Raw genomic sequence first — 19,989 nt, 5'->3', positions numbered from 1 at the left:
GAGGTTTAGCCCCTTTCTAGAAAGACCTGATTCTCCTTCAGCAGCCTCCTTTAGCTCCACCAGGAGTTTCCCTGAATTAGACCTTGTGTGGGTTGTGGACCAGCTTCTGGCAGGTAGGGGATTGCCCATTCCAGCTAGACCTTCCATCCCTCTTGGCTCGGAATCTTTTACTACATCTTCCCCTGTTTATCCTCCTCCAGCCTCTACCAAAGTCCTGGAGATCTCTGTACCGATGTCCACCCCGGTGCACACTGTCTCGGCTCCGACAGCAGTTTTTCCCCTGTCTGCACCAGCCACCTTGGTCCACCGGAGCCGATGCTCTCTCGGAGCAGTGCTTGGACCGTCTGTACCTTGGTACCTAGCCTGGCACCTATTTTCTCGTTGGTACCATCTATGTCCATGGCTCTGATGGCTTCCAGTCCTCTCGGAGCTCCTCACCTGGAGGTGGGCTCCTCAGGGTGCGGTGTGACCCCGGTTCCGAGGTTGTCCTTCCCGGTTCCGGGCTCCCATCCCTTCTCTGGTGGGCCTGCTTTCCAGGTGATGGAGAGGGTCCTTGCCTCCACAGGTTCGCAGTCAGCACCAATGACATCAGTATCAGAACCCCCCCCCCCCAGCATGCAGCTGTCCCAACCCCTTATTTTGGGACCACTGGCACGGGAGTCGCAAGACCCCCCCCCCTTTGAAGGGAACCCCTTCTCCAGAGTTCTCCTCAGAAGATCCCACTGGGGAGCCCCCCCCCCCCCAGAAGAAACAGTGCAAGAGGAAACACCTTGATTCTCTGGAGGAATCTATCACCGAAGACGCTAATTGTGATGAGGGGGAGACATTTGGAGACATTCTCAAAATTCTCAAGCAGCGGGGAGACTGGATGTCCTCTAACCCTTCTTCTGAGGAATCGGTGCACTTGCAGGCCTTCCATGCCCAGCCATCTACTTCCTGGGTGACCCCACCAGCAGGTGACCTTGTTAAGCTCATTGTGCAGCATGCCTGGAAGGTCCCGGACAACGTAGAACCTGTCCCTCGGAGGCCAGACAATTTTATCTGCACCTGAAGACCAGCCCGATTGGTCCAAGCAGTTGACAGTTGATTCTATGGTCGTGGTGGCGGCCACCAAGAGGGAACTGGCAGAAGATAGTTCCACTGTCCATCCTCCGAACAGGGAGTCCCAGACCATGGACAGACTAGGGAAGCGGACCTATGCTTCAGCGACCTTTGCCATTCGGTCGCTGAACTGTCTGGCACACTTTACCCGCCTCCAAAGAGACCTAATTTCTGAAATGTCTTCCTCTTTGGCAGGGGTACTGCCTGATGATGTGCGTGACATTGTCGCCTCGCAGCTAGCTACCCTTGAATCCATCTCTAACTCCTCGATACGTTTGATATCTCACACCAACGAGGGGGCAGCTCAAACTGCCGCATCAGGCATAGTCATGAGACGTAATGCTTGGATGCGTTGTGTGACTTTGCAGACCCCTTTAAATCTTCCTTCGTCAATGCACCTGTTGACAAATCTGCACTTTTTGGACCTAAAGTAACGAGACACATTTGCACGAAGTGAGGAAGACTGAAAGACCTTGTCTGCTGTGGGCATACACTTTTCCAACCCCCAGATGTCCTACTCCAGGAACCATAAGGGAGGAAAAATGGTTCAAGAAATCCCAAGGATCTTTTTGTGACACTCGTGGTGAACAATCCCCCCCCCCCCCCGGGGCAGAGGGGACAACTCATCTGGAAGATGCCCCTTTTGGGGTAGATGGGGTCCGCATAACCAGGGCACTAGAGATTCTTTCTCTGGCAGACCTTACCAGCGCTCCAGAGCAGCGGCCCAATTGCATTCCTTTGGAAGCAGTCGGGAGTCGTTTTTCTCTGTACCTACCAGCCTGCATCTTATTGCTACCAATGTTTGGGTGCAGAGAATAATATCCAGAGGCTACCAAATACCATTCGATTTAACTCCCAGACCCATCAAATGAATCCCCGATGTACCCCCCAATCAGAGGGAATTAGCAGCCTTAAAAATAGAAAAGCTGCTAAGAAAAAGAATCGACCAACCAGTCCCACCAGACCAGACAGGATCCGGGTTTTACTCGAAGTTCTTTTTAGTGCCAAAAAAGACAGGGGACTGGAGACCAATCCTGGATCTCAGCCTGTTGAACAAATTTTTCAAATGTCAAAAATTCCGGATGGTTACGGTACAGTCCATTCTTCCCTTCCTAGGGAGGGACAACTGTATGTGCTCTATAGAACTCCAGGACGCGTACTACCACATAAAGATGCATCACCGCTCCCGGAGGTTTCTCCGCTTACGGCTGGCCAATCACTACCAGTTCAGGGCACTGCCATTCGGTCTCTCAACAGCCCCCCCCCCTCGAGTGTTCACCAAATGTATGGTAGTTGGGGTAGCTCATCTTCGACTACAAGGTTTCCAGGTGTTTCCGTATCTAGACAATTGGCTCCTTACTGCTCCGACCAAGAATCTCCTAGTCCGCAGCCTCTCTTACACTCAAGGTCTCGCTCTCCACTTGCGGTTGCAATCAACAAGAACAAATTTCAAATGTCCCCAACAGACACTGGAATTTATTGGTGCGGACTTCGACACAACTTCCTGCCAAGCCTCTTTCCCCCCTCACAGGCTTTCGAAAATAAGACACCAAATCCAAGACCTTCTTCCTCAGACCTATGTACCAGCATGTCTTGTACTTCAATTCTTAGCTCCATGGCGGCTGCCATTATGTTAGCACCACTGGCGAGGTTGCACATGAGAATCCGGCAGTGGCTCCTTTCTGCACAATGGTAGTTTCTAACTCGACCAACATATGTCTTACAAACTGTTGCAAGGAAGAAATGCTATGGTGGATGAAGCCACAAACGAATCTTTGGTGTCGACCGTTCTGTCTTTCCCAGCCCACGGCCACGGTGACCACGGACGCTTCCCTGTTAGGGTGGGGGAGCATTTCCAGGGAAAGACGGTCCAAGGCACCTGGTACCCCATGGAGGCCAATTTGCACGTAAATGTCCTGGAACTGAGGGCAGTTGTCTTAGCGTTGCAAGCGTTCCATACATCCCTATCCTTGGGACCATTGCAATTCAGTCAGACAACATGTCAGTCGTCTGGTATATCGGCAAGCAAGGTGGAACCAGGTCTTACCCCCTGTGTCGGGAAGCCATGAAGGTTTGGCACTGGGTGATGGCTTCCAACTGCTTTCTTATAGCAACGCACATTCCTGGGAGTTCCAACCTTATTGCGGACAATCTGAGCAGGAACATCCTGATGCCTCACGAGTGGTCCCTCAACCCTGTAACAGCAGATCGGATCTTCCGACGCTGGGGCAAACCTTGCTGCAATCTGTTTGCTTCCCCCCTAAACTACAAATGCAGAAGCTACTTTGCCCTGATCCCCCCTCAGGGGTAGCCCCTGTGGGATGCTTTTAACGCACAATTGACCCCTGGGTCCTCTGTATGCCTCCCCCATTTCCCCTCATTCCAAAATTTCTCCAGAAAGCTCTTTCTTGCCCAAGGTAATTTCTGTTTTTTCCATTATCCAATCTATTGACCTGCCGGTTTTCTTTCCTCCGCATTCTAATAGAGGGGAGTACCTTTTTCACACCTTTGATGTGCATCGGCAGCTTCGTTGTTATTTGGACAGGACTAAATCTTTCAGGAAACCAGATCAATTGTTTGTGGCCTTTGCAGGACCCAGATTGCGTAAACCTGTTTCCAAAGTGACTTTATCCTCCTGGCTTGTCATTACTTTTATCTACCAACAGAATAAGCTATCCTTACCTTCCAGAATAAAGGCTCATTCTACCAGATCTATGGCTACTTCTGTAGCATTTCATTCCAGAGCCTCTATGGATGATATCTGCGCAGCAGCTACTTGGACAAGACCTCAACCTTTATTTCTCATTATAAATTGGATTTGGCCTCCAGGGGACGAGCATCTTTTGGCTCTATGGTGCTAAGGAATATCCTTCCTTAGGGCACCCAGGACTCCAGTAGCTGGAGACTCTGTCCTATTTGTAATGAATGGACAAAGATTTACAACATCAGATAAAGAAGTTATGTCTTACCATAACGTTCCGTCTGTGTTGTAGATCTTTGTCCATTCATTACTTCCCGCCCTCCTTCCCCCTGCCTGGACTCCTGGTGGACTTTAGGAACTCCTGGTTAGGATATTTGCTCAGACAGAGCCTTCTACTATTTTTCTATTACTTCCTCTATTATATAGGGGTGGGCACACGCGTTCTGAAGTAACTAGGAGAGGGGCATTATGGGTAGGTCTTAGCTGAGAGTTTTTGGCTGGCGGTAGCTTGGAAACGGCTGTATCGGTTCCGAGGACAGAACCGAAGTCCTGTTTGTAATGAATGGACAAAGATCTACAACACAGATGGAACGTTATGGTAAGACATAACTTCTTTTTTTCTGCAGACCTTTGTCTTAAAATATGATGGTAATATAAATATACAATTTCTAAATTGCCTTAAGTACATTTCGTACTTAACGATTACATCGGAAGGATGGAAAATTATGTGGCGCTTATGTTTTTTTTTTTTTTTTTTTTTGTCACAAGCGAGCTAAAGAAAGAGATGCAAGAAAAGCTAGGCTCAAGGAGAAAAAACAACTGTCTGAGAAAGAAGTCTTACTAAGAGCTATCAAGGTAAGTGTAAATAAAATAGCCAGTATTGAAACTACCTAGTCTGCTTTTGTTTTTAGCAAACTTGACAGCTTCTTCAAATGAAAAGAAACTCCCCTTACTAGAATATTATACATAATTTTCTAAAAGAAAGTTTCTATTAAAATGCCGATTCATATTCTTTATAGCTATGCATGCTTTTGTATTAAGCCTGATGATCTTGGCAAATGTCCATCTGGTTAATAAAGGGATACTGCTACAGTGTCTATCATACATGTCATATGCTGTGAATTTAAACAAAGGAAAGCACTGTGTCTAAAGGTGTAACTACACATGATTATCAATAATTCCCAATTTGTGCTGAAAAATACAGCATCTTACCTACACTGGCACTATTGAGGTAAGACTGTTGCTCATTTAGCACATTACCTCTTCCTATAGATATGATGCGTTTCTGTGCGATGAACTGGATCTGGGCCAGGTGTGTTTTAGAGTAAATGTATATACTAAATATGTTGCATATGATTTTTAGGAACTGAAGTATGTGGTGTCTCTAGGCAGAACTTTAACTTGCATACTTGTATTGCAGCTAAACTGTAAAAGATAATCAAATATGAATATTTTAAAAAATTTAATATGTGATGAAGAATGTATGTAGTATATGACATTTTGTAAGTTAGGCTTATACTAACCATATTTCTCTGTGATTCATGCCTTTATATGTTTAATAACATGTAAACAAGTACAGTGCCTACATATTATATTTTTCTCACTGTGGCACTTATCTTATTTCATTGATTAACTGATTATAGGACTCCAGGATTAAAAAAAAATACTTTTGTAATGGCTTAAACATGTGCATTTGCTATACACACTTAACAGTTTGTATGAAAAATGTAAGTATATATTTAGTGTGCATTTGTGTGTGTGCATATTTATAGTGTGTCTTCACTGCAGATGTGAGCAATAGGGTGTTGGTCAGAATAGTTTGTATTGTAACGCAACAATTGCATCACAAGCAATCACAAGAAGTTAGCATGCAAGATTGCAGAAAATGAGGTAAGGATGGTTTTCTTTTTCACCACTGTTGCGCACTTAGTTAATACAGTTAGAAATGCAGCAAAGGGTGATACATGGGGGCTCCCCCCTTTCAAAAACAATGTTTGATATCTGCGGAGGTTTTTGATGCGTTTCTGTGCGATGAACTGGATCTGGGCCAGGTGTGTTTTAGAGTAAATGTATATACTAAATATGTTTTGCTGCTACGCTTGTATTGAGTATTGGATCAGCTCCTTACTGCGCAGTCACAACTGATCAATTTGTCTGTCCTTGTACGTAGGTTTCTATGTGACAGTAGGATTGCTGTTGGTTTGGGGAGCTTAAGCCTTTCCCTATTGTTATGCAACTGTGGAATTGATAGAAATATAAATTAAATATAACACACACAGACACACACACATACACATTCAGGAATGCAGGGGACATGCCCCCTGCAATTTTGTTTTCATCCTTTCAATCAGTTGTGATTGATGAGTGTTTCGTAAAGCAACTGTGACTCGATTATTCATGGTTAAAAATATGTGTATTTACTCACAAGTATGTAACTTTTGATTCCAGCACATTTGTTTGAATCCGAAAACATTGAAACCAAATAGTTGAATACCCTAATTACACAGTATATAATACTTCATACTGATAGTACCTTAAAAAAATTTTGGTGGGGAGGGTAGGCACCCCTCTCATCCCCTGTATCCACCTTACGTAATTGTACCAGCTCAGTGATCACACAGCATAGAGAAAAAAAAAAAAGGACAACATAGTGTATACGTACGTAGGTGTGTATACACTAACACATTCACACAGTAAGTCACTGCTGGCCCACAAATAGAATCTGAACCACCAGTATTTGTTTATAGGTAACACCAGTTATCATCTTGATTGACTTTGCAAGTATCTTCATACATTTCCACATATTCCTGTTTGTCTTTTACAGTATTATGCATAGCTAAACCATATTCTGAAAAGTTAGATTTCAACACTATGAACATTCAGGTAAGTCTGTTTTCAATTTTGTGATTCAGCCAAATATGATCCAAATGAATGGGACCCTTATATGTAATATAATGTGTGTGTGTGTAGATGGATATATCAACGTGTGTATATATTGAGCATTGTTTTAGTAGCAGGGAATATCAAATCAGTCAAATGCCGACTGCCAATATTGTGGAATATTTTATTTTATTTAGTTACAATTTGATAAGCAGATGAAGTGAGCTAATTTACTGACCCGTTTCAGTCATGACCTGGGCACAAAAGTACAGAGTATGTTTAAAAAAACAAGAAAGTGTGTATGAATGCATACAATTAGTGCAAGAATCTCAGCAGTTAGTAGTCATGAATGTAGATGTATATGACACTGTGCCTTCATAGGTATTAGAAATATTTACAGAAATTATATTTGCATCAAGTACTTGAAATGAAATGTGGCACATTAGCCCCACATAGTGGTAGATGCATGTGAAGCCAATATACAGAAGTGTATTTACAAAGGGTTGTTTTCAAGTATCAATCCAGTGCTGTCTGTTTGTTTTTGTCCGATTTAAGTATGGGTTGTCAGATTTGACCTCGCCACTTGTTCTGAAGTGCATCGGTTCCAGGGCTCTGACTTCTCCCCTGCCCATAATTCCATGCACCCCACCTCAGTACCTCAGATCTCATTTACTGCCTGAAGTATTCGGTCATGTCATTGAGGGCTCCACATTTTTCTGTATAATTTTGCAGTGTTTCTCTGGAAAATTTTGCCTTTGCTATTCCTCCCCAGCTGGTATTGTGATTTTATTAAGAGTTTTTTCTCATATTTAGGTAGCTTAGTGTAGGTTGAGTATGTAGTATGTGCAGTGTCTTTTACTTAATGAGTAGTTTATACTTGCTATATCACTAGAAAAAGACAGTGAAGGATGTCACCAGAACTATGGACAGACTCATGGCAGTTTGACTCCAGTATAAGGATAGTGCCGTGTTCATAACAGACTGTGCCCCACAGCTGGGTTGTGCCAGTGAGGAAAAGAGTGCATTCGGGCAGCAGTTGCAGAACCTACTAGATAAAGCAGGACAACATGAGTCTGTGTGGACAATGGGGGACCTGAATTCACATATCAGGATAAAAAAGAACAGGATATGATGGTCCACATGGGTGGGGCAACAGAAATAGAGAGAGAGGCCATTGTAGACTTCTGTCTGGCAAATGGTTTGATGATGGCTTATACATGGTTCAACAAGAAAGACTGACACGAGATCATATGCAAGAGTGGGCATCATGCAACTCTGAGAGACTTCCTCCTAGTAACAAAAGGGTACTGGGTTAGAATTGGTGCTTGCAGTTATCCCCAGTGTAACAATCAGCACATGGCATAAACCACTGCTTGCCACAATTCATGGCAAGCAGTGGTCAGAGAAGGTTGCTAGGTCTTCAGCCTTGTCTCTGTTGACATTAAAGTTAATTGGTGAAAACGCACAAGAGTTCAATTATATATTCAGGGCTCTAGCACCTCAAGAAGAGGAAATAGGCTAGGTATTCCTAGACTTGGAGAAAGCATATGACAGGGTCCCAAAAAAGCTAATCTGGGCAGTCATGCTATGGTCCAGAGACCGAAAAACATTGGTAGAATTAGGCTATGTACAAGGACCCAAAGACACAAGTATGAGCAGTGTTCATAGGTTGGTACTAGGCTATCGGCCCTAGGGCCTATGCAAGCCTAGCCATAACAATTCCCTGGATATTTCTTCCCGCAATATTTATGTCTCTGGGCCCCTGTCTAGCAGGGCGACTGACATGATCCCCGGGGTGAATTTCCTATCTCCCATCCAATCATCAAGGTTCCTTTTGAAGAGGGCCCATAAGGCGCTCTGCTTGACATGTATGGGCAGTCTATTCCAGAGTATGGGGAGTCTCTGGGTCAGGAGCCTATCCCTTGAGCATGTTTTGTTCATTGTGATGACAAGGTTTAGATCCTTGGAGCGTGTGGCTCTGAGGGATTGGGATTTCTTTAAATGAAGCATATCCAACAGCTCAGGGTTTGACATGGCCTTGTATGTTAAGCAGAGATTGCCTCTGAGTAGACGATATGCCACAGAGTATAGCTGGAGGTTTTTAGACGGTCAGCATATGGCATCTGCTTTAGGCCTGTGATTCTTTTCGTGAGGTATTTCTGTGGCCTTTCCAGCTGTTGCAGATGTCTTGTGAGGTACATGCCAAATGGGGCATTATACTCTATAATGGGTCTAATGAGGGATGAGTACAGTGGGACAATTACCTCCTTTTTTCTGGATGAAAAGCCCTTAGTGATGAGGTGTGCCACATAGAAGGATTTCCTGACTGTTGTGGCGATGTGGTTATCAAAAGTGAGACCACTGTCCACCTGTGTCCCTAAGTCTCTCATCACACTTACGATGTTTAGTGTCCTGCCACCTATGTGGTAATTCATGGGTACATGTTTTTTTCCAAAGGGGATAACTATATATTTCTTGGTATTAAGCTTGAGCCCACGGCTCTGGCACCAGCCATATGTTTCTGTAAGGCCCTTTTGTAGAATATCCACATCATCTGGGGATTCAATAATGGCTCCCAGTTTGCAGTCATCTGCAAACTTTGTTAGCCAGAGTCCCTTAGTGTTGGCCTGTACTTCAGAGAAGTAGATACCAAACAAGAGTGGTCCCAGGACTGAACCCTGAGGTACTCCACTTGTCTGGAGCTGGATTTGGAGTCTGCTACTTTTACAGTCTGGGTTCTGTCAGTAAGCTAGTTGGCAACCCATCGAGTGACGTAGGGATTTATGCCCAGCTTAGTAAGTTTATCTATGATTCCAGAGTGGGGGATGGTGTCGAAGGCCTTGGCGAGGTCCAGATAGGCTGTGTGGACCACCTTACCCTCGTCCACAGCTCTGGAGACTGATTCGAAGAAGTCAATCAGATTCAGGAGACAAGATCGGTCTTTCACAAACCCAAACTGGGTGGGGAACAGTGTTTGAAGGTTGCCAATGTCTTTGTTTATAAGTTCCATGATAATGCGTTCCATGCCCTTGAAGATCAGGCTTGTCAGACTGATGGGACGGTAATTCCCAGGATCCAAGGCAGATCCTCCCTTGTGGAGCGGGATAACTGTAGCTGTCCGCCACTCGGTGGGCACGAAGCCCGAGGTGAGGCTATGATTAAACATGACACTTGGGTGAGGTGCCAGTTCATTTTGTAGTTCATGTAGTATACAGCCTGGGATGTCATCTAGTTCAGGCTTACAAAGCTCACAGAGGGGGTTTCAGTGGAAATGGTTGTACATCACAGTTCAGCTTTGAGCCCACCGGTGTTCATACTGGTGATTATTTATTTATGTATTTCAGTTTGATGACCAGGGAAGTCCACTGGGCCTAAAAAGAGCCCGTTTTCAGTTGAAGCCCGGGGAGAAAAGCTCCAGTAACAATGACAAACATATTGGCATATACACATACAAAGCAAAGAAGTCATACAGCTTTTTGCAGCATTCTGCAGGGGGAAAAAAATACATTCTACAATAATGAAATCTAGCAACTGCACAGTCTGAGTCATTTAACAGTGAAATATTTCTCTCTTAGTCACACATTGCTAAGGTAACTAACAACTACTCCCAACCCTATGCAATTTTCCTATCATCCTCCTAGACTCTTTCCTTAACTTCAAATATTACTGAATTGAAGGACTACCAACTTGAATGCTTACTACCTAGGATTTAAAAAAATCAACCTTTTGTATGTAAATCATTTTTATCTTTGAATTCTATTTGTACTTCTAAAAATGTGATCCAAAGATGTAGGTTGTCACAATGTTCTTTTGTATGTAAATCTTTTTTATCTTTGAATTTTATTTGTACTTCTAAAAAAAAAAAAAAATGTATCATTATGTCTTGTAACATTGTATTGTGGAGCTTTTCTCCCCGGGCCTCCACTGAAAATGGGCTTTTGGCCCAGTGGACCTCCCAGGTCACCAAACTGGAATAAATAAATACATAAATTTTACATTCCACAATAATAGTAGTAAAAATCTAGCAACAGTACAGTTTAAGGGTCATTTAACAGTGAATTACAATTTAGGATGAGAAGTTGTTGGATATAAACTATTAACAAAATTTGGAGGTTAAGGAGAAGTAGGAGGGCTAATGATGTGAGTTTAGAGGTGATGCACAGAATTAGAAGGTGGATTCTGATATAGGAGGGTCCCATGTGGGGAAGGAGCAAGGGAATTTCCACTTTGAAGATAGGTAAGAATGGAGGAGGGATTTAAAGTTAGAGTGGTTATGAGTATTTCTAAGGGAGGGAGGAAGAGAGTTCCATAGTTTAGCTAAGGAGCAGGGTAGCTGAGTGTGTCCAGATGGCCGTAAAGGTTTGTAGATTTTGAGTAGGTTCTGATTTTCTGACCTAAGTGAGCAATTAGAAATATAGGGGGTTAAGGAGGTGGAGAGAGAGAGAGGGACAGGAGGATGGGTAAAATATGAGCTTATAGGCAGTGGTGAGTTTAAGGAGGTTCATATAGTTGGGAAGCTCGAGCCATTGCAGTGAGTGGAGGGAGATGCAGTGATGGGATGAGTTCCTAGAGTTGCTGGCAAATTTGCAGATTTTATTGTAGCAGGCTTCTAATTTAGTTTGAATGTCAAGCTGAAGATTCGAGAACAGAGGAGTGCCATACATTAGGGAGAGGAGAAGGTATGTGGAGGCAAGGGTCTTTCTGGTGGAGGGGGTGAGATAATAGTTATGCCTATATAGGAGTCCTAATGTTTGGTGGGTTTTTTTATGTTAGTTTGAGTGTGGAAATCGAATTTTAGATGTTGTGTAATGACACCGAGCAGTTTGGTGTGAGGGGCAATTTCAATGGGGTGTTGAGATTGAGGGAGGAGAGTTGACAGGAGTATATGGTGGGAGACAGTTTCAAAGGCTTTGGAAAGGTCTAGGAACCAGGGTTGATATGATTTTGCCAGAGACACGAGCATGGTTAATGGACTCGAGAAAGGAGAAGAATGCAGTGATGGTACTGTTGCCAAGATGGAATCCATGTTGTGTGGGGGTTAGGTGGTTGTTTTGTGTTAAATAAAGCATCAGCTGTGAGTGGATACGTTTTTCCAGGACCTTTGAGAGTGGGGAAAGTGTGGCAGTAGGACAGAAATTAGTGGTGTCAGTGTTTTTACCGCCTTTATGGAGTGGGATGATGAATGCTTGTCTCCAAAGTGAGGGAACATATTATTGGGTGGACCTATTTATTATGATGGGGATAGGGAAGGCTATGTGTTGGCAGATAGTTTGAGGAAGGATGCAGGTAAATTATCTGGTGCGTTGGAGCATGGTTTCAGTTGGATGAGGAGTTTTTTCATTATGTTTGTGGGGACAGATCAATAAAGTTGCTGTATGCAGAGTCTAAACTTGAACCTTTGCAAAGGATAAGGAAATGTAATGCAAACTGAAGGCACATGGGATGAAAGTGAGTACAGGTAAGATGGTTGCAGTGGCTGCATGTTGGGGGGGGGGGGGCTGTCAAAGCAAGCTGAGAATTGAGATGGAAGGGAATATAGTAGAGCAAATTAACAGCTTCAAGTACCTGGGAAGCATGGTTGAAAAGTGAAGGGAAGTCTGAATGATGAGGTCAAAGCTAGAATCGTAAGGGATGCAGTCAACTGACAGACTGTTTTGGGGATAAAGCATGACAGAAGAATGAAAAAGAAGCTAAAAATTAAGGTGTGCAAAACAGTGTTGTGACCACTACTATTGTATGGTACATAAACCTAGACAGTGAAGGATGAGCAGTTGAAGCTAGAGATGATGGAGATGAAGCGCCTGAGATGGGTGGTAGCATGCACAGTGTGGGACAGATGAAGAAATGAGCACATTAGAGCAGAAGCCCAATTAGCTCCAAATGCAGAGAAGGTCAAAAAGAACAGATTACTGTGGTTCAGGCATATATGCAGAAATGCAGAAAATCTGGTGAAGAAGATTTGGGACAAAAAGGAAGAAGACAGGAAGAAATGAGGGCATCCAGCAAAGACATGGATTGTGTGAGAGAAGACCTTCCACAGTTGGGCTTGACTGTCAAAGAAGGTAGGAAAGTGGTAATGAATCAAGAGAAATGGTGACAGTTGACGTGACACCTTTACCCCATGTCGAAAATGGGGAAAAGGGTGTTGATTTTAGATTGTGTGTGTGTGTGTGTGTGTGTGTGTGTGTGTGTGTGTGTGTGTGTGTGTGTGTGTGTGTGTGTGTGTGTGTACACGTACATATATGGTTTACTATCAAAATAAAGAATGAAGGTTCGGCAAACACAGGATGTGTGTGAAATTACAGTTGGCTGAATCCCATATTGCCGACCTTCTTGTTTGCGAGTGTCCAGTGCAGCAAATCCTACTCTGCATTTGCTGAGACATGGTTGATGTTATGAATAGAGACTGTGGTACAGTGTGGATTTGGGAATTTATCCTTTTCCTCACTGTAGTGCGATCTTGGAGTTGGAATATATAATTTGCAGGGGGAGCTTGCTCCCTGCAAAAACGTTAAGTTCACTGTTTCGTTTTTCGTTCATACTGCTGAAAACCAGAACTTAACTTACTGTTATAAAAGGTGCAGGTTAAATACTATGTTGAATAATGCTGGATTTGAATACTCAGCATGACATTCGACATACTGACCTACTTAATCTGCCATCGTCAAGTGTTTGTGAGTTGTTCATATGAATGCATTTTGTTGTATAATTCACAATTTTGATAGTAAATCTTGATATATATATATATATATATATATATATATATCTTACATGAACTTCTACTATAACCTGCAACATGAACATCAGCATATCCCCCAAAAATTTTGGAATGCCATTCTTCACCCAAGACATTCCACCACCCCTTCTCCCGACTTACTACATTTTCCTACCACCATTGCAGAAGAATTCAATAAATACTTCACTGAAAGTGTACCATCTGTAATTAAAAGTAATTCCACAGAACCATCACTAGCCTTCAAACCTCTCAATGTTAACTGCAACTCCTTCTTCTTTCAGCCTGTTCCCACAGCTACCATTAAGAAACTACTGAAAAAGCTCAAACTCTCTTCAATAGCAGCTGACAAGTTACCAGCCAAATATTTAAAACTAGCAGCTTTAGCCATATCTTATCCAGTGTTGATCCTTATTAACAGGTCCATAGCAGAGCAACATGTCCCAGCAATATGGAAGATGGCACACATTATCCCTTTACACACAGGTGGAAATTCCTCAGAGCTGACCAACTACAGACCAATTGCTATTCACTATCCACTGTCTAAACTCCTCGAAAGATGTATCCACTCCCAACTAATTCATTCTTACCTTCAACCACGTTAGCAATATTTCAGCATGGTTTTAGGCCACATCATAGTACCACAACTGCACTCCTCAGTTTAACCAATACCATCAACCAACTCAGAAACAATGGTAAAATGGTCTGTGCTGTCTTTCTAGACTTGTCCAAGGCCTTTGATATGGTCTCCCACCCCAAACTATTAAATACACTCTCCAAATTGAACCGGCAATAGGCTGTAAAATGGCTTAATGCCCTATTCCCCTCCTTTTTCCGTCAAACTATGACTACCTCAAGGCTCAGTTCTTGGGCTGCTACTCTTCACTATTTTTACAGACAACCTCCATAGTGCTACATCACTGGCTTCAACTATACAATATACAGATGGCACAACACTTGTATGTGCCACTAATAACCTGCAACACCTCCATGATGTAACCCAAAAATCATTCTCCGATACCGAGCTATGCCTCTCTAACCATCAGCTCATGCTCAAATGAAACAAAACTCATGACCCCCAACACCTTCTACATTGCAGCTGCAGGAATAATACTAAAATTAATGCCGATTCACAAACAAAACTACTAGGTGTAATAATAGATAGCAACATAAGATGTTATGTGATCCTATCTCGCCTACATTCTGAATGATGGGTTCGGAGCCGATCCCTCGGCTCCGACTCGGCACGCTTATGCCAAAGAGCGAAGTCTCTTATTGGCTGAGCTTACTATATCCCAGGATGCACCACTACCAGTCCCCCAGATCTCGTTTGCCGCTTCCCTGCGAAGACGTGGTCTCGAGCTGGCTGGGCTGAGTAGTTTTTATTAACTAACTTTCTGTCAGTTTTTTGCTAAATTTGCTCACAAAAGCTGTTTTAACGGCTATCGCTAATTTTTGTGTACGATTGGATTGTAAAATTGTTGTGTGTGATTGGGTTGAGTTTGTTTTCGGCCCCCCTCCATCCAGGGCCTTCCCGGACTGTCAACCCTTAATATTTACAGGGTCTCTAGTGTTCTATAGTTGGTTTAGAGTTCCCTGTCCTTTTTTTTCAGGAAGTGTTTGCAGTAAGCTTAGCTTTATCATCAGCAAGAGTTTAGTTGTTTACTTTCCTGTCAAAGTGAGTGTAACATCATGTCTCAAACCCCTAGGCCTTCGGGCTTTAAAAATGTTCGAAATGTGGGTTTAAAATGTCTATCACAGACGATCATTCGCTCTGTGTATATTGTCTCGGGGCAAAGCACTTGCAGGAGTCGTGCAGTGTATGTCACGCTTTTTCCTCAAGGGTCCTCCAGGAGAGGAAAAATAAATTGATTCTTAAGGGGTTAGTTAAACCTTCCTTTGAAGAAGCCTTGGCATCCTCTCCTGCTCCGGCCAAAAAGAAAAGGGCTTCGGTTCCGACCAGTCCGTCGGATCCGACTGCCAAGAAACTTAGGCAGGCCTCTCCTTGGCTCCAAAGACTTGGAGCCGAGGTTGAATGGTCTGCCTCGATGCCACCAGTATCGACTCCTCTGGCTTCGGAGCCGATGGCTGGGGCATCGAGAGGCGGGTCACCTTCGGCGGCTCCGCTGCACTCGGAGCCGACAAGGTCGCCCGCTCAGACACTTCCTCCTCGGCGCCAAGTCTACCTCGGCACCGATGGAATCTGCTGTGAGTATTCCCTCGGCGCCGATACTCATCGAGTCGCCTCGGAGCCGGTCCCCTAGCCCTTTGGGGCCGATGGAGAGGCCTTCTCGAACCCGTTCTATTTCCTCTCGGTCTTCGAGGATGTCGGATTCTGATATAGACAGGGTGCTACAAAGACTGTTCCAGTCCCCAGTCTTCCAAAAATTTGTTTCGGTTCCGACCCAGCTGGTTTCGGAGCCGATGACCTTGGCCCACCCCATTGCCATTCCTCCTCCGACTGCTTCGGCTCCGTCGGAGCAGGTGCTGTTGGAGCCGGTGGAGATCTCAGGGTCGGCTCCGACCCTTACTCCAACCCGGCCTCGGGTCCGAGTTTGGTACGCGGACTTCTTCGGCTGGACCCGGGGGTGATGTTTCGGGACCTATGCTTTCGGTTCCGAGCCTCCCCCTCGGTGCTTCGGCTGCGGGACTTCCGTCGGCTATCACGGCTCCGGAGTCCGGACACTCCCAGGATTCTGGGGTCCGGCTTTCAGGGCCATGAGGAGTGCCTTGGCCAAGTCCTCTTCGGCCATCTCTCCGGTTTTACCAGCACCTTCCCTGGGCGTGGAGACTGGGTCTTTGGCAGTTCCCCTGTCCGTAATCAGCGGAGCCCCGAGGCCTGAGGTTACCCCCAGTGGGGGTTCCCCTCCTCCTGAGGGTTCTTCGGAGTTGTCTTCAGAGGAACCCCCAAGGAAGAGATCGTGCAAGAGGAAGCACGTGGACTCCCCGAGTCTATTACATCGGACACTGATATGGATGATGCAGAGGGTCCCAGTCGTCCTCGGATGATGTCTCATTTGCAGACATCTTAGAGATCCTCAAACAACGAGGCGGCTGGATATCCAAACCCCCCTCTGCTGACGAGTCAGTGCTCCTCAAGGCCTTTGGGGCTCAGCCCTCCGCCTCCTGGGTGTCTCCGCCTTGACGAGCTTCTGGATTTAGTTTGTCGGGCGGGGAACATCCAGATACCGTGGAACCAGTCCCTTCTCGTCCAAATAAATTTTTATCTGCACCCCCGAGAAGGAGTTCCTTACTAAAGGCGTGGCTGTAGATGCCATGGTGGTGGCATCTGCTACACAACAGGACGTGGCAGAGGCTTCAACGTCCATCCATCCTCCTAATAAGGAGTCTAGGAGTATGGATAGGTGGGAAGCGCACCCTGACTTCAGCGGCCTTTACCTTAAGGTCTCTGAATTATTTGGCACATTTTACCAGGCTTCAGAGGGATCTGGTCAAGGAGTTGTCAGATTCCTCTCGGGTAACTCTACCTGAGCAGCTAGCCCAGTCGGTTAGCTCTCAGTTGGCTATCCTTACGTCAATTTCTAACTCGTCCATGTGCCTCATTTCCTATGCGGCCGAAGGGCGGTAGAGCGGCAGGCACAGGCGTGGCTCTCATGAGACAAGCCTGGCTCCGCTTGTGTCAGTTTGCGGAGGCCTTCAAGTCTTCCTTCGCCGACGCTCCCTTTGATGGGTCCTCATTGTTTGGACCCAAGGTGAAAGACACCCTTACCCGCTGTGAGCAAGAGGGAAAAACGTTATCTGCCGTAGGTGCCCGTTATTCCACTCCCTTTCGGCCTTACCCCAAGGCCAAAGGAGGGGGGAAAATGTGGTTCCGAAAATCTCGCAAGTTTTTCTCCCAACAGCAGGAAGATTCCCCGTCCAGAGGCAGAGGGCGGGGAAATTTTTCAGGGAGACGCCGTCCCAGAGGCGGCAGAGGGCCCCGCAATTCTGGAGACCGCGAGTCCTTTCGTGGCTCTTCAGCCTCCCACACGTCATGAGGGATTGCCCGGCTGTGCTGCTCCAGAGCCAGTCGGGTGTCGTTTTGCCAAGCACCTAAAAGCCTGGGAGTCAATCACTCAGGACAGATGGGTGCTTCGGATCATTGCCGGAGGTTACACCATCCCATTCACATACTCGCCCCCACCGTCCAAGAGAATCCCGGACCCACCACCCAGTCAAAGGGAAATAGCAGCCGCAGAAGCTTTAAAGCTGCTAGAAAAAGGAGTCATCCAACCGGTCCCCACAGACCAGATCGGATCAGGAAATTACTCCAGGTTCTTTTTAGTGCCAAAAAAGACAGGGGACCTGAGACCAATATTGGATCTCAGCAGATTGAACCAATCCATCACGAAATCCAAATTCCGAATGGTCACGTTACAATCCATTCTCCCGTTGTTGGAGAAGGATGTTTGGATGTGCTCCATAGACCTCAAGGACGCCTATTATCACATACCGATACATCAGGCGTCCAGAAGGTATCTGCGCTTCAGCCTGGGAGTCAGTCATTACCAATTTTGTGCTCTGCCCTTTGGTCTCACCACAGCCCCCAGGGTGTTCACCAAGTGTTTGGCAGTAGTGACGGCTCACCTGAGAAGTCTTGGATTCCAAGTGTTTCCCTATCTCGACGACTGGCTCCTGACTGCCACCACCAGGCATCTACTAATGGACAACCTCAAAGCCACCATCTCCCTGGGTGTTTCCCTAGGGATTACATTCAATTGGTCAAAGTCTGTCTTGCTGCCCTCTCAACGCTTAAAGTTTATAGGAGCAGAGATAGACTCAAAATTGATGCGCGTCTTTCTTCCTGCCGAAAGGATCCGAACTTTACAGGGCCAAGTTCAAGCTCTGATCTCGAGATCCAAAGCCCCAGCCAGGATGGTCCTACAGGTTTTAGGCTCAATGTCTGCCACGGTTCTTTTAGTTCCTCTAGCAAGATTACACATGAGGATTCTTCAGTGGCTCTTGTCAACTCAATGGTCCTTTCAGGATCTTCCCCTCAATCATCACATCTTGATTACGGAAATATGCAAAAGGGACCTTCGCTGGTGGCTTCAGACATCCAACTTGGATCAGGGAAAACCCTTTGTTCTCCCCCCTCCAGTGGTTACCCTGACGACAGATGCCTCCCAGATAGGTTGGGGGGGGGCATTGTCTGGGCAGGCTAGTTCAGGGCTCCTGGCTTCCGGACGAAGCTCTTCTCCACATCAACGTGTTGGAGATGAGGGCTGTACTTCTATCCCTACAGGCCTTACACAAGTTTCTTCCTCAGGGCATCATCGCCATCCACACAGACAACATGTCGGTGGTTTGGTATCTGAACAAACAAGGAGGGACCAGATCGTATCCCCTTTGCAGAGAGGCCATGAGAGTGTGGGAATGGGCTGTAGCTACCAACCGCTTCTTGGTAGCGACCCACATCCCGGAAAGTCAAATGTATTGGCGGACAAATTAAGCAGGACAATTCTCTCTCCTCACGAATGGTCTCTAAACCGCACAGTAGCAGCCCAGGTTTTCAAGAGATGGGGGACGCCGTGCTGCGACCTATTTGCAACTCCACAAAACACCAAGTGCCAAAGGTTCTTCTCCTTGATGCCACATCAGGAAGTACCAGCCATGGATGCTCTAGCACAACCTTGGCCAACAGGGCTACTTTATGCCTTTCCTCCAATTCCACTCCTTCCCAAAGTTATTCAAAAGCTTCTCAACTGGGGTCTTCAATGATTCTGATTGCCCCATACTGGCCTCGTCAGATATGGTTTCCTTACCTGAAAAAGCATGCAGTGGACGATCCGTGGACCTTAGACCTGATCCCGGATTTGCTAATCCATCAGTCGGGACATTGGCATCAGTCCCTTCAATCTCTGAAATTGACAACTTGGCTCCTCCACTTCCAACCTTAGTTAGAAGGCACACACTAGACCCGGAAGTTGTTCACATTTTATCTTGCCCACAAACCCACCACTAACAAATTGTACCTCAGTAAGTGGAAGAGGTTTGCTATCTGGGCTCAACTCAAGGGCTTAGACCCTATCACTGCTCCTGTCCCAGAGGTTTTGAAATTCTTAACATCCCTGTTTAATCAGGGATCTTCTGTCTCAACTATTAAAGTCCAACTAGCTGCTATCTCTAAGTTCCATGAATCCACGGATCCTCCTTTGATGAGCAGCAGACTATGCAAAACGTTCATTAAAGGTGCGAGTCTGTTAAGACCACCAGTTTTTCATCCTGCACCTCCGTGGGATCTTGATTTGGTGCTTCGCGCATTAACATCTCCCCCTTTTGAACCGGCTGCTACTTGCAAATTAAAATACCTGTCTTGGAAAACGGCATTCTTAGTGGCTATTACTTCTGCAAGAAGAGTCTCAGAGCTTCAAGCCCTGTCTATTAAACCACCGTACTTGATTTTCCACAAGGATAGAGTATCACTTAGGCCTAATCCATCCTTTGTCCCAAAGGTTTGTTCTAGTTTCTGTCTTCAACAATCTCTAGAACTACCAGTTTTCTTTCCAAAATTCTCTAATGAAGCAGAATACACTCTCCATAAATTGGATGTTCACAGGCAATTACGCTTCTA

The 19,989-nt window shown here is 45.4% G+C and overlaps 1 protein-coding gene across 1 annotated transcript in view; it reads left to right on the top strand.

Moving 5' to 3' along the window:
* The window catches only part of TTC4 (tetratricopeptide repeat domain 4), a 331,051-nt gene that overhangs the window by 143,213 nt on the left and 167,849 nt on the right, over positions 1-19,989 (top strand). Inside the window, exon 6 of the mRNA XM_044085498.1 lies at positions 4,571-4,657. Coding sequence (XP_043941433.1) covers positions 4,571-4,657 — 87 coding nt within the window. The remainder of the gene's footprint in view (positions 1-4,570; positions 4,658-19,989) is intronic.

This window comes from Protopterus annectens, chromosome 10.part0 (assembly GCF_019279795.1).
Source record: "Protopterus annectens isolate FY-2018-M chromosome 10.part0, PAN1.0, whole genome shotgun sequence".
In the NCBI taxonomy this organism is placed as follows: domain Eukaryota; kingdom Metazoa; phylum Chordata; order Ceratodontiformes; family Protopteridae; genus Protopterus; species Protopterus annectens.
The sequence above is the reverse complement of the archived record's forward strand: the minus strand, read 5'-3'. Positions and strand labels throughout refer to the sequence as shown.